Source organism: Mercenaria mercenaria, chromosome 15 (genome assembly GCF_021730395.1).
Source record: "Mercenaria mercenaria strain notata chromosome 15, MADL_Memer_1, whole genome shotgun sequence".
In the NCBI taxonomy this organism is placed as follows: Eukaryota; Metazoa; Mollusca; class Bivalvia; order Venerida; family Veneridae; genus Mercenaria; species Mercenaria mercenaria.
The window spans coordinates 11,613,355-11,628,797 of record NC_069375.1 but is presented as its reverse complement, the minus strand read 5'-3'; the positions used below and the strand labels follow the sequence as shown (position 1 = coordinate 11,628,797).

The 15,443-nt window shown below is 34.8% G+C and overlaps 1 protein-coding gene and 1 long non-coding RNA gene across 2 annotated transcripts; both read right to left on the bottom strand.

Moving 5' to 3' along the window:
- Positions 1 to 2,884, bottom strand: LOC128548872 (uncharacterized). Its single transcript, XR_008367271.1, has 4 exons — positions 2,747 to 2,884; positions 1,744 to 1,886; positions 607 to 740; positions 1 to 78 (listed from the first exon to the last, which is right to left on the bottom strand). It is a non-coding gene; the product is annotated as an uncharacterized LOC128548872 (long non-coding RNA).
- On the bottom strand, positions 2,883 to 14,643 carry LOC128548694 (cubilin-like). The gene is made up of 7 exons (XM_053524057.1): positions 14,612 to 14,643; positions 8,398 to 8,510; positions 7,771 to 7,929; positions 6,914 to 7,001; positions 4,038 to 4,146; positions 3,361 to 3,490; positions 2,883 to 2,920 (listed from the first exon to the last, which is right to left on the bottom strand). Exons 1-7 carry the CDS (start codon positions 14,641 to 14,643, stop codon positions 2,883 to 2,885), a joined length of 669 nt encoding a protein of 222 aa, XP_053380032.1.
- Between the last annotated feature and the right edge of the window lie 800 nt (positions 14,644 to 15,443).

The window sequence follows — 15,443 nt, the reverse complement described above, 5'->3', positions numbered from 1 at the left end:
AAGATATGTTATACGTTATGATCCTAAACTCAGCCGTTTCATCGCTGTCTGTAGCATTCACAGTGTAGATGTACTCACCTAGATAGAAACAATAGGATTGACTCCAATTTTTCCGAGTTTTATGCATGTATCACATGCACACTGAATAAAGGGTGAAGCGCTTTTAAAAAGAAAGTTGTATGTCACTTTGTGCATTTTTATCATGCATCAAATCAGAATCCTAATAAGCCCAACCTTTCATATAATTGACTATTGTGGTAAAACTTTCCCATATAATTGACTATTGTGGTAAAACTTTCCCATATAATTGACTATTGTGGTAAAACTTTCCCATATAAAATTTAAAAAAAAACTCATACATGTACACTGTCAGTTAACAGCACTAAGCGCATTGTAGGTCTAAAAACCATCGAAACCAAGTTCTAATTTGAAATGTAAATGGGTAGCTAATTTACATAAATATGTCATTTGACAGGACGGTACCGGTACGCATTAAATACCTCAAACGAAACGTTTGAAATAGAAACCATTGCATAAACATATCATTCGGGAGGGGCAACTCTACTATTTCATACAAGCCTAATCTTAGGTATGTTTTGTTCTTACCGGACTTTTTGTTTCTTGACAGGGTCACGTTATACGGAAGATTTAAAATCGTAGGTGCTTCATCATTCACATCTGTTATGGTTATGTTGAACGTTACAGTATATGTAACTTCTGGGACATCACTGTCATCTATTCTGAAAAAAAGAAAAATGTACGACATTATGTAACTTACAATCACGTGAATCCTGGCATACTAAAACATTTCCATTTGAAATTACACTGACTGCGTTACACTCTACATTATTTCTGCCACATCTCTGTCAACCACAATGTATAAAAATGACTTAACCTTTAAACAGATAAAATGAAACTGTATGGCTAAAATAAGATATAGATCATTTTAATTTGAATACGGCTATAGCATAACCTGCTTTTATAAATCTGGTCAAATAATAATAATGATATGAAATAAGGCAATGCCTCAGTCCATCAGCTTGCCCAGAAATGTGCGTTGGTAGATTTTGAAAATAAAAAACAATACTGCACATATTTGTACTGATGTGCAAGACGTTGCGGTTCGGACAATTACGTGGACGCTTATTACGCATAAGGAAAAAAACGCATTCTTCTAAAATATCCGATTTCAGAAGCTCTTTGCTCGTGCCGGAAGACCACATTTTTTAATTTGATAGTATGACTGATTCGGTATATGTCGCATGTTACCGTAGAGGGATCGATCCTGATTTCTGTCTCATTGCGCTTTGCGACGAAAATCGGTAGGATCAATTCCCTAATAATAATCATATTAAACCAACTGCATTTACTTCAATTAATGCATGATTTACGGGAATGTGTCTCAGTTACTTTTTAAAATATGTTCTGTTCCGTATAGTATGACATTTTTGAATGGTGAAGTCATCACTGTACATAATAAAGTAGTACATTTGTATAAAATCATAAAAAAACAATTTGAAGACAACAAAGATTATTATGACTTAATTACAATTGAAAATGATGGCGTTTTTTTTTATTTATTTTTTTTCTTTTTGTAGCAATTCAAACATATTCATAGAAATCTGACTGAGTCATTTAAATAATCAAAATAAAACCTCTATATTTTAAGCACCATTGTCTTCCGGTGTAACAAAAATACAAAACTAACTTAAAATTATTAAAACATAATAATACTCCACATACGTCACGAGTAGGCTGAATTTGTTGATGACCTCATAATCCAAGCTTGATGATAAATACAGGTATAAATAAGGGAGATCTGAGTCGTCAAACGAGAAGACTTGCACTTGTGAAAGGTCGATTGTTTGATCCGTGGTTGCTTCGTACTAGAACAAAAATAATTTCACCAGTAACATAATTATATGTAAAATTTTGAAATAGTAATACTATTTTCGCATATTAAAAATTAAGTTTATGACTGTGATTAATTACAAAATCTTTCCAGCAAACGGAACTTGAATGTTAGATAGTTTTCAATGACTAGTATAGCTTTACTTATCTTACTCGACATATTAGATTGTCAAAGAACTATAAACTTCTTCTGAAGCTCAGAACCTTTTTGAATTTTAAATCTTGGATCTAGGAATGCATCTGCAAATTTAGACAAAATTTATCTTATATTGTTAATGCAGTCGTTTCAAATAGGTTAGTGTTGATTCTATTATTTGTTTGGTTTAATGTCACCACCGACACAATTATTGGTCATTTGGCGACTTTCCAACTTTGGTGGGGGAGAAAGACCCCAGGTGCCCATTCGTGCATTACTTCATAACGATCGGGCAACCTGGGTAGAACCACCGACTTCTTGGCTTCCTCACATGAAGAATTCAATGCCCCGAGTAAGGCTCGAGCCCAAATCGTGAGGGGCAAGTGATTTGAAGTCAGCGACCTTAACCACTCGGCTACGGAGGTCCCCCTAGTGCTGATACTTGCAGCATTTTGTCAACAGCTACTTATGGATGGATAAATGTTTGTACGGTTAAATAAGCATTTTATAGATTATTAGCCTGCTTCCGGCAAGTGCATGCCAAGACTGGTCGCTGTTCAGTCAGTAAATTTTAAGTTAAAGCCTCTTTAAAAAATAAATGGTACTGCCTAAACTGAATGATAGATCAGTCCATTTTAGAAATTTAGCATGTTACAGGTTAAGATCGGTCAATGATGTTACTGTAAATGACACACTCACCGATGGGTCAATATTCAGACTCAGTGACCCAGTGTACGTTAAGATAATCACAGCAATTGATTGATTAACGTATCCTGTTTGCTGGTCTTCAGGAATTGTAGTTCCACGGTCTCATTATACTGAGGGTACGTCATGTTTATTCCAAGAACACTGTATCGTTTGTAGAATTAGCACCTGTAATTCAAAATGACAATCCAATATCATTGATGAGCTTCGCCATGAGAAAACCAACACAGTGGATTTGCGATCAGCATGGATCCAGACCAGCCTGCGCATCCGCGCAGTCTGTCAGGATCCATGCTTTTCGCTTTCAAAAGCCTAGTGCAATTAGGGATAACCGTTAGTGAACAGCATGGATCCTGACCAGACTGCGCAGATACGCAGACTAGTCTGGATCCTGCTGGTCGCAAATGCACTATGTTAGTTTTCCATGGTGTGGCTCTTTTTTTTCTTGCACTATTTCTCGGTTTCGATAACAATTCAACTGCATGGTTGTAATGTGAAACAATATAATTATGTTATTAGAGTAATTACATTGCCAGCGTCCAGTATCAAATAAACATTTTGTCATCTTACATTGCAACTTATATGTAAATATTGAGACATGTTTTTACCTCCGCTTAATACGTATGCTATCATGAAACCATAACCAATAGCATTACTGCTAACTGTCCATTCCACATATGCCTGAGAACCTGTTGTTGTTATTTCGTCGAATGTGTAAGTATAGGCTGTTGCACATACCTGGACTAGAAGAGGATCAGTGTTCGAAGTTCCTAAATATGAAAATAGGAAAATGTTTTAAGATTAATCGGCAATATGACTTTGCTACATTCACGGACGGGAGACACTTTGTCAGGATTCTGCTCATTGTTACATTCTACATACTAATTCGGTTTAAAGATCAGCAAAGACATGGTCAAGCAAAGTTGGCTTATCAGTATATGTTAGCCTCTACATCAGATATCAGTAATTTTAAAATAAAAGTGCCATTTACCTCAGAGGCCGAGTGATTAATATAAATGATCCCTGATGTCATGTGGTTCACCGCCGAGTGTTCAATCCGCTGATATTCTAACACGTGACTAATTCTTCCATTAAGCGATCAGATTGGCTTGTGGAATGTCGAAAATTTAGCTTGACTCGGATCAAGCAAAGCAAATGCAGTAAAAACTTCATCTGCATTGCATCTAGGGATTTCAATAAAACCCAACAACATTCACGTGTGACATCAGAGTCTTTGTAACAGGTTCGACTATAACAATTGCTGTTAGATTGTAGCGGGACTTACCGTCATAGAATGACAATATTCGGGCTTGCAACTAGCCATATCTAGAAAAACTATTTGAAACGAAATAGTGTCGCTCGTAGAAGAGAAAAGCCAGTTGCAGTTGTCGTCCCTGAAATAATAAAATATATTCTTTTTTACCCATTTAATAGTATATCTAATTAAGGTGTTTGTCGTACTGTCGCTCTAGTTTGTCGTTGTGGCATGTTGGCGCTCTAAAAGCGCCCCGACAGACTAGAACAAAACATCAGAATTCGACCACAATAGATCCAAGAGATATTAAAAAAACTCTTTTTACTATAGCAAGAGCCATCCAAACGTGAGGTGTAATAATAATTATTATAATAATAATAATAATAATAATAATAATAATAAAGGTAATAGTTAGGAAAGAAAACCGTTTATATAATATATCCGTTAAGATACTGATAGGGGGAGATTCTTAAATGTGAGAAATTTCTATCATAAACAAGGAGATCGGCGGAACCAGTGGGTGCTTTCCAATGGTGTTTCACAACAAGCAGAAGTGAGATGTAGGTTAGGAATATGCTTACTAGGATTTAATTATGCAAAAACTTGTGACAGGGATATAGCTATTGTGCGCTGAACTTCATTTAACTATAGATATGGTTTATATTATAGTGACTGTAAGTTTTAATGGAATTATTTCTGTACTCTTAAAGTTAAGCTCGAGACAATGAAACAAAAGAATGTTGCTACAGAGTATTATATGTAGCAACATAACAGAAACATTATTGTTTGAATAATCATCAAACGAGAATAGACTGATAATATTATGTATATCCTTCGATGTTAGCAGAACTCCTAAAGAAGAATCGTATAAAATATTTTAGTTGGTGTTAGAGAAGTCCGGACAAGAATCTCTATGTACTCTTTATATCTAGCTGTAATGGACCACCACACAGTGCACCTATAATAAATTCGCAAGTTAATGCCTGATACAGATCTATCCTACGAAGTTTCATTCAAATCTCACTAAAAGAAAATGTGAAGTAGTCTCATCTCTCTACAAATCTAAGTTAGGGGAGACCGGGGATAGTTGTTACATGGGGTAGGTTGTTACATTGCAAATATTGAAGTGATGACGCATCATATAAAGTCACAGATTATGCGTGTTTGTTAGTTTTAAAAGTCGCCATCTTTTACGGATGCGTTATTTAACTTGGTGACAGTTATTTGAAAAATAGAACAAAAAGCTAGATTTTGGGCCACGTAAGTAAATTTTCGAGTTTTTCATACATTTTTGGTTCATGTGCACACTTGAAATATATATAAAACTTTAAAAATGTTGTTGGACTAAGCAAGGAATTGTGCTAAAAATCGCAAAACTCAGAGGTTACATGCTTTCTCTGAGTTGTCTACCTTAGATATTGTCACGTATCTAGGGGTCGGGCATGTTGTTACAATTAGTGTGGGGCACGTTGGTACATACTACCAGTTGACCCCAAAGAGAAGATTCACAAGAGAATCTTTATTTGAGACTGGAACAACCGTATTTGGCCTTCCTGTTTGAGACGAGGAAACCAGAACACTACTATTGTTATAGTAAATGCCCGATTGAACCAGGAAGCTGCATATGGGGATGGACATTGTTGGCTCTATGCTGTAGTTACATTGAATAGCAGAGATGACACTACCCCATGCGCATACTACTGAAAATGAAGTGAAATGACCATGCCAGTTACTATACAGATTTTTCAAATGGCCAAAATGTAACTGACGATATTAAGCGCTACCTTATATTGTCGACGTTGTTGTAGCTGCCTTGGCACCTCTGCCATCTTAAAAACCATCAGAGCTTCTCTGGCGATACAAACATTATTGCATTTGTCTATGAAAATGTCGTATTCAGCGGAGATATATATATCTTGTCCTGATTGGTGTGAATAGAAATGAACATTACAGTGGCGTCAATAAAATCTAATAGTGCAATAAGAGCAGCGAACAGCTACAACAGGCCTGCGTTTTCTCCAGGTAAGAAATGCCAATTTAGAAGACTGCTAGATGGCGAAAGAAGGTAAAGAGCTCTTCTGACAGATACGCCCGAAAAGAGTGCTAACATAGTAAAATAAGAATTCACCATGAAACTGTGGAAAATTTGTCAAAAATGAGCAAAACAAGTGCTCAAAACTAAAGAACAGAAAGCAACAAACAAAGAAAAATGCAAACAGATGTAAACATCGTCCTATTTGTCATCATTGTGGATATGATGGAGAAATAGAAGAGATGTTTTGATTTAACCATATTGTATTGCCTATATACATGCAATAGATACAAAAAAATACAAGAAGCAGTTTCAGTAAATAGTAGGGGCCTATAGCATTATTCAGGCTTGCATTAATGCTGAAAAAAATGGAGTATGGACCTGTACGGTTTGAAATTCGCAAGGTTTTGTTTAACTTCAAAGGCTCTATTACCAACTCGGTGAAATGATTCATTTGTGAAATGAAAATGCTGTGTTATACATGTTATAAACAGACTGGAAAGCATTGTATGTTTACTGTTGTGTTGTAAAAATGTAAATTCTTTGTAAAATTGTAAAATTGCTTATTGTAACAATTTGCCCCAGACCCTGTAACAATTTACCCCAACGGTGGGGTAAGTTGTTGCATTACACCAGCATAATACAACTATCTTTATCGGATAGAAATATTCTTCGTTTTAGAATTAATAGTACAAATTTGAAAATTGCAATGATTGAGCTTTACAAAGATAATAAGCTGGACAAAATCGGTTAAATAATTCATCCGATACAATATAAAATATGAAAAATGTAACAACTATCCCCGGTCTCCCCTACTAAGATGCTTTTATTCAACGTGACGTCACAGATATATGCAATAATGACGTGTACTTACGCGGCGAACTGGTTCGGTAAATTAGGTGACATAATTAACGCTGCTTCCGACGTTGTTGCAATTGTTTCCCCACATTGGTACTGATTTGCTGAAATGATTTAGAAACCAGTGTGTCTATTAAAATACATCATTTATGGCTGTTTAAGCCATAAAGTTTGTTTGAGAAAGACATTTGTTATGTACGTCTGAAATAATGCTTGATGTTTGGTTTTAATTAAGGTAGTGTCCCCGTAATGGCACTCGGCAATTTCCTTGACACAACGTACTCACATTATCCCAGTTATAATTGTTGTTCAACGCGCACATGACTTTCCATCAAAAAAGTAGAGTGCCAAAACAGAATACGGACTTTAGATACATTGCCAACAGTTATTTCGTCTACACTACCTTAAATGGCTGTATATGTTCAATGGAATTGGAAAAACTAAAACCAAAGCAAAAACTCAAACACATTTTAAAGTAGTAAAAACTGCTAAATTTATGGAATTGTTGACAAGCTTTCGTCTCTATTTGCTTGAAAGTCCTTTTCAACATCCCAACAACCGTTTATCTTAATTAAGGAACATAGATGGGACGCATAAGGATTTTATCGAGTTTTTGATACAGTTGATTTTTCTAAAGACTAAAGGTGGCATACGTCCAAGCTCACCATATAGAGCGGATATATTTCAGAACGTTTTACGACTAATACTCTATACAGACATATATCTGAGCTTATTACATGCCTGTTGATTCCCCATATTTCCGTGCCGAAATGGATGATTGAACCTAATAACAATGTAATGATTCAAACAGTTTTCACTATAGCTAGAACAAGTATTATGATATGAACATCATGGTAAGGTTAATTTTTTTACCTGAATTATTTGAAAAGAAAAGAATGTTGAAGCCTTTCTGCTGATTAGCGCCGTCTGATTGGAACGTGAAATATAACTGATGACCAGGACTGACATATGCATTAAATTGCTTCTGATTTGTGTCGTCTATCTGTTCCAGCGGGTCTCCCGTAGCATCAGCTGAAATATAGAGTCTAAACTGAATGTGGCAAATTTCAGATTCAAAACAAAAAAAAAACAACATATGTCAGTCTATTCGCCGTTCGTAAATTCTATATATCCACACCAACAAGTTCTAGTAAGCATTACTGACAAATATTCGAACGTATTAGGTACCAATGTCAGCTGTAGTTCTTCTGTCCGTGGTTAGTTACGAATGACTACTTGAAACTGTAGTAATCTAGTCAACGTCTTTGATTACAACACCAATGAAAATGCAGTCAAGATTCTATTTCGAGTAAGTGTTGGATACTCAGTAATTACTAAACAAGACAACTGTATTCTGAACGAATATTCATAATGTTGAAAAAGTTAGTTTTTGAGATTTGTGAAAGTTCTGTTAAATCTGAAGAGAGGAAATTCACATATTTCCATGTATGTTTTCGGAAAACTTGACTTATTGAATCTAGAAAACGTTACACTACTTACAGCCATCATAGATGTTAAGGAACTCATCTTGCTGTGACCTAAATTGTTCTACGTTGAGAATAATTTTATCGTATTCACTTGGGGCTTCAATATACCATGCACAGTCGGCATTCCTGCAACATAAATTTATTAAAAATGTTATGTAATTTCTAAAGTGGGAAGTGCAAAAATGCGTTTATAAATTAAGGTGTCAAACCAATGTTAATGTTCAGCAACATACATACGGTGAAAATCGCTTTATCGGGGGTAACGCTTTTGCTAATAATTTAATTATTATTTGACGATAATAAAACATAAAGCGTGGAAGACGGAAACGAGTACTTCCTTCATGCAAAGCGTCTTGCAGATATTTTTAGTATTTTTTTCAGCAATTCGCCCAAATGTGTTGTGTTTTTTTTCATTGACCAAATGTAGATAACGTACACCACCGGGACTTGGGCGAAGTGTTTAAAAAAAAGAGACTGTCTCTTTTTATGGAGGAAATCAATCGATATTTTGTATTCGACACTTTTCATTTTCTTAAAATTCGTGAAGTAAAAATGAAGTTTTAAGCAAAAATATTGCCTGAATCAAGAGACTTTTACGTGTATAATTATGGTACCCAAACATACGTGGGTTTGTCGAGCCTGAATATATTATGAACAGCTACGTACCACGAAAATTAAAAAAAATAAATAATAGCTTACAGTAAGTAAAAACAATTGGTTCCCATAATTTGCAAAATAAAGGAAAATCCCGCGGGAAACAAATTACATCGCAGAAAAAATCCAACGGGAGGACCGATATACCAAAGTTGCATAAAACTGAATCTGTTTATAACATGTATCCTTCCAAAGAAAATTCCTGTGAAATATGTCACGCTTAAAATTTTTTTTTACAAATTTTTGCTGATATTTACTGTGAACATCTTAATTCCACCGTTAGATATACAGTCGTAACTATTCATATCCCTAACAGTACATACAGTACATGTAGACAACTATATTTTCAATAACAAGGTCAAACTTGCTTGAGAGACCACGTCTGTAAGAAACCAATTGCATTAAGAGACCCCTTTTCAAATTCTTGTGTGTCTGGGGGGGAGGGGGGGGGGGGAAATGTTGTATTTGTAGTATGCCACAATTGTGTTAAGGACCACTTTTTTACCCGTCCCTTAGATGGCCTCTTAAAAGAAATTTTTTAAAAATGTATTTTAAAAATTTTAAATTTAAAAATCTACGAAGGTTTGGTACAAACAAGCCCAATCGGTGAATGGATTTTAAGGATGTCCCCAAAAAATTTCAACAAAATTTCCCCAGACAATCCCTTCACTTATGTGGTTTGAGAAATTTGCTAGATGAAAATTAGAAAAGATTCAAAATATTCGGAGAGGTCTTTTTAATTTGGACTAGCACTTTTTGGGAGAAAACATTAACGGAGGATAATCGTCTGGTAACCCGGAGAAGGGGGAAATTTTTAAAACTGTAGTTAGAGGAATTCCCCCAAAAGGGCGTGTGGCATCGTCCCCCTGACATTAAAACTAAAATTTAAACGAAATAAAATAGTAAAAACCAAATGGAAAACAGCTAATAAATTTAGTAAAACTGTTAGGGGTAAATACTAGAATACTAAATTTGGAAAACTGCGGAAGAAAAATTTGAACAAAAAAAACACTGAAAAAAAAAAAGGGAACTGAAAAAACGTGAAAAAAAACGAACTAAAAAAAACAGTGATTTGAAAAAAAGAGAATTGGGGTTTAAAACTGAAATAAAACTGTTTAAGATTTTGAAAATTAAAATACAGCAAAAAAATTAGTGAACTGAAAAACAGCAATTTAAAATAAAATTTTTTGTATATGCGTTTTTGGGCGTGATTCGGCTGGTACCGGGGAAAAATCTTGCTCGCAACTGTTAAAGGTTTGCATTTTAGTTTAGGGTGGGTTTTTGGGCCCAGCCCGCCCCTTGCGGGGAAAAAGGGACTTTCATGCGCGGGGGCCCAAATTTTAAATTTTTATTTTTAAAATTGCATCATCTTTCTTTTTTAAAGGGAATGACTTCCTCTCCCTTTTTATATCCCCCAAAGAAAAATAGGCTGACTTATATACCTTTTTTAGGGCGTTTTTCGCGCACATTAAAAGGGTAAGGTGCTCAGCCCTAGGGGGGAAAATATCATAAAAAAAAAAAATTTTTAAAGGGAAAATCAAAAAAAATTTTAAATTTTATATTTAAACATATAGATTTATCTAAAAACCAAAAAGTAAAAATTTACATTTTTAAATGGTAAAAAAAAAACTTATTAATGAAAATTTTAAAAGAAAAATTTTTTTTTTATTTTTTTAAATTTAAAACCCAATTAAAGGTTATTTAAGATATTAAAACATTAAGATTTATTTAAAAAATAGCTACTTTTAAAAAATGCTTTTAACTGAAAATTAAAAAATACTTTTTTGCTTACGATGTTTCCCCCCTTGGCTTTTTACTAAAAAAAGGGGACTCCAATCATAAGGTATTATCCCTAAAATGCCCCTTGCTGGGGCCCCTTTTTTTTCATTTTTTTTTTTTCATCAGCTTATTTAGATAAGACCCTGAGGCATAAAAAACGTGACCCATGTCAAAAATGTCTAGCGGGTGTTGTTTTTAAGGCCGGATGGACAGACAAAAAAAAGTAAACATGTCAAAGTTAACCCCTTTTTAAAAGGTCGTCACAATGTCTGGGGTTTTTTTAATTTAACAGCGGATGCTTTTTCAATAGCGTATTAAAACTGTAAAAGGGAAAACCCCTTTAAAGTCGCCAAATGTCTAGGTCTTTTGGATTTATGGACGGATGCTTTAAACAAAAAGGCCTTTTTGATTGTCCAAGTTAATCCGGGTATTGAGTACGGGAAGGGAGGTGACTTTCAGGCCCTGGGTCGTTTATGGACGAAGTCCCTTTTAAAAAAACCCATAAATGATATGATGTTTAAAGAATTTTTTTCTTAAAAAAATTTTGCCAGTTTTTTTTTTTTTTGCCCATCCAGGGGTTTTTAAAAACCAGTAAAGGGCTTTTTTAAGAAGGTTTTTTCAAATCATCAAAAAAATGCTTTTTGGGTCCTTTTTTTACTTTTGGGTATCTGTTTTTTTTAAAAAAGCCCAAAAGGGGGGCCTTTACCTTTAAACAAGGTCCCAAAACCGGGAAAAAATGAAGTAAAAAAAATTTTAAAAGGGTATCGTACAGACTCGGGCCCGGTACCGTTGGGAAAAATTCTTTTCGATTTTAGGTTCAGAAAATATGTACAATTAGTGTCTATCTCTATCCGTTTTCCAGATATTGGGGTTTTAAACCCCGAATCATTAAATCCGGAAACCCCCGGCCCTTCATGCCTTTTTTTTAAAAGAAAACCTAGGTTTTATTTTTGGGGTATCAAACCCAAAGGGCCGCCCTGGGTACTTTTTAAGTTGGTACACTAAAAACCGGGAAAGTAAAATTCAATCACGCTTTAAAAATTCACTTTTCTCCCACGTCCAGACTCAAACCCTACACAAGCACAAGCACAAGCAACGCTTTCCAACGAAAAAACCACACACAAACCCCACACTTACACGCAACGCACTTCCCAAAACGCGGGGACCACACACACCGCACACCCCGCAATCACACACACACAAGCACACCCCCCGGCATACTTGCATGAGGGCACCCACGTCCCCCGCCTTTAAACAATATATGTAACATCATCAAAATTTTCCCCAAAAATTAAATAAAAAATTTTTTCGTGCCCTTTCCCCTATTTCCCACAGATTGTGTCTGCAACTTCTTTTAACAGGTATCACAAAATTTTTCCCTTTGAAAACTTTACATTTGTATCTTTAGTTATTCAAAAACCCTTCTTTCTCCGAAATTTGAACATCCCTTTCCCATTTGGGTTTGTGGGAAACCCCAAAACCACATCACACAAAAATTTTCATATAAAAATTTTGGGAGCACCAAAAATTTTTTTTTTAAACAGGTAAAACACTAAATTGAACCCGTAAAAATTTCTATTTTTTTGAAATTAAAACCTTTTTTCAGGGGATTTTAAGTATTAATTTTTTTTGGGACTTGAGACGGTTAGTAATGTTTGAAAGGGAAACTGGCCAATGTTGACACAATTTTTTGGGAAAATTTTAAAAAAAGCGGATTAAATTTGGGTTTAATTTTTGTTTTTGGGGAAGGAAAAATTTATGGGAAACGATTTAATTTTGTGTTAAAAAAACTTTTATAGTCCTTTAGGATACTGTCTTAAGTACAGATAGGTTTAGAAAGTTTATTTCGACAATTTAGGAAATCGTCTAAGAGTTTAAATGAACAAAAAAAACAGTTAAATTGAACAATCTTTTTCCCCCATTTCGTGAAACACTTTCTATTAAACAATTTTTGAGATTTTAAATTTATGGGGGTTTAGAATTCAAAAAAATTTCTTTCATATACATCCCCCAATCCCGATTTTTAAAACCCTTTCATCGGTTATGCCCGTAACAGGGGTTTTTTAAACCTTTTTTTTTAAAAACTTTGCAAAAAAACTCTTAAAAACAGGAAAGCATTGGAAGATTTTCCTCGTTTTGGTTTGGGGGAAATGTTTTTTTTTTACCTCTTTTCTTGATCCGTTCTCAAGTTTTTGGCTTTTTAAAGATTAAAGTGACGTCCCCTTTTTGGCGGTTAAATTTCAAATTTCGAAACCCAAAAATTTTTCAAAATGTAATTTCTTTCTATTTGTGGACCGTTTTTGATGATCGGGGTGTAAACCCAAAAAGGGCTTGGGGGAGAAAATGGGTTGGTAGTTTACAAACCGGAAATGTTTTTCCTCGTGCTTTTAAATTTTCGTTTTTTCCTTTATTATTTCCCCGGATTTTAAAAAAGGGGTTTGGTTTACGAAAAGGTTTTGACTAGTACTTTTTCATTGTTTGCATTTAAAAGGGTTTTTGGGGGTTCCCTCACGCGGAAAAATTGGTCAAAGAAAAGCTTCCCTGTCCTTACACTTTGAGATAAAAAAAGGAAAATAAACGAATTCACAGGGTCTTTTTAAAAATCCCTTGAATAGAATAACGTTTATTGGAAGCGGGGTTTATAAAAATTTGTGAAGCAAATGTTGGAAAAATTTAAAATCCCAATAAACAAATTATTTGTTGTTTTGGGGTAAACCCCCAAAAACCTACTGACGCTTTTTTTTTCTTTAAAATCAAATTCAAACGAAAGGGTTAAAAATAAACAAAAAACATTTTGTTTTTTAAACCCTTTTTGCCAAAGCTTGTATCACTAATACGGGTTCATAAAATTAAAATAAAATAAGACAAAAAAAAGTCATCATTCAACCCCCCTTTGGCAATCCAATCAATGGGGTTTTAAAATTTGTCCTCATTTTTCTTTCCAGAAAAAACAGGGTTTTTTAAAAATTTTAATTTACCCCAATACAGCCCCCGCATATGTTTGAATCTGTTTCCGGGTATTTGACCGGGAAGTTAATCCATTTAACGCTTTTTTTTTAAACTTGCTAAAAATTGAACTTTGTAGGCTTGGTTTTTTACCTATTTGGAATCAAAAAATTTCTTTCCTTTTTGTCCCCTTTTTGGAAAAAAAAAAGGGCCCACCCAATTTTTTCCCGGGTTCCTAGCTCGTGTCGTATTTTTGGATAAAACGTATTGTCCTTTTACGTATTGAAGTTGATCCCCCAGTCATATTGTCACGGGGTTTATCTTTTAACTTTTCCCTTTTCGAGTTCTTTGTTATTTTTTTTAAAATGTTTGGGGTTGTTCAACCCCAATGGGAATCTTGGGTTTTATTTTGGCGTTTTTTTTTACGTCGTGGGTTTGCCCTAAATCCGACTTTTGGTGGCCCAAAGGGTATTCCTATGTCGCTTTAGATCACTTTGCTTTCGGGAGGCTTTTTTCCGGGCCCTTTAGAAATTTATCAAGGCTTGGGCTAGGGGGTCAAAATTTTTTCTGGGGAGATTTCCCCCTTTTTTGTTCTTGGGTTCTCTTTTTTTTTTCCTTTTGGGTTCACCCAATTTTTCAAAGTTGGCACCGCAAACCCACTATGAAAAAGGGCCCCCATATAAATAGGATACACATACCCTTTCCCTCAAGTCTTTGAAGTGTTGTATCCTTTTTTTCCGGGTCGGTTATCCGGGTCCCCGTTTTTTTGTTTAAAAATTCTTTATACCTCTATGGTACCCCAATTTTTGGCTTTGAGGGAAAGGTTAAAGCACGCCAATCCTTCTTACAAGTTCTTTTCATCATATCCGATTTTTCCCATCGTAAATCACTTTCTTTATTATCATCTTTAAATATTCTTCTTTGCTTTTATGTCGGGCCCAAACATCAAAATAGGTTTTTTTAAAGGGGAAATTGGTTGCCGAATTTTGCTTTTTGGGAAGTCATGCCGTGCTGACTTTTTTTGTTTCTTACCCGACTGTAAAATTCTGCTGCTGGTAGGGTCTTTTTGGTAGCTCTTTAAAATTTAAAATTAGAAATCGGGCTTTTTTTTTGGTTCTCAGCCCTTTTTTCTTAATTAAAGGCAATTTTTTCATTGCAGTGCGACGGTACGCTTTTTAAAAAAGGAGACCCCTTTGGGTTCTGTTTAGTTTTTTTTTTAAATTTTTAGAAAATTTTTTAAAATTTTGTTTTTTTAAGGGGGGGAAATTGGGGTTCCTGAGGGGGGGGAAAAATTTTCCTTTTGAAAACCCCCGGCCTTTTTCCGGGGGCCAATTTTTTTTCTTCCCGGGGCCGTGATCGTTTGTTTTCTTTTTTTTTTCAAAACTTTTCTAGGGTTTCCCTGGGGGGTCCCTTAATCAAAGTTTCGTTTTTTACAAAAGTATCATTATTTCAAATTTTCTGTTTCATCACCCATTATATTTTTCATCATGGCCCATCAGAATCTTCTCCCCCATCTTAAACCTTGTCATCTTTTTTTATCAAAATAAGTACCCTTCCCCATGAAATATTCTTTTGTTTTTTTCTTCATCTGTTCGTTTTCTTTTTTTGGGAAAGTGTTTCCCTTCAAAAATGTTTTCAGGGGAAAAAGGGTTTGTTTTTCTGGGGTGCCTTTTTTTTAAG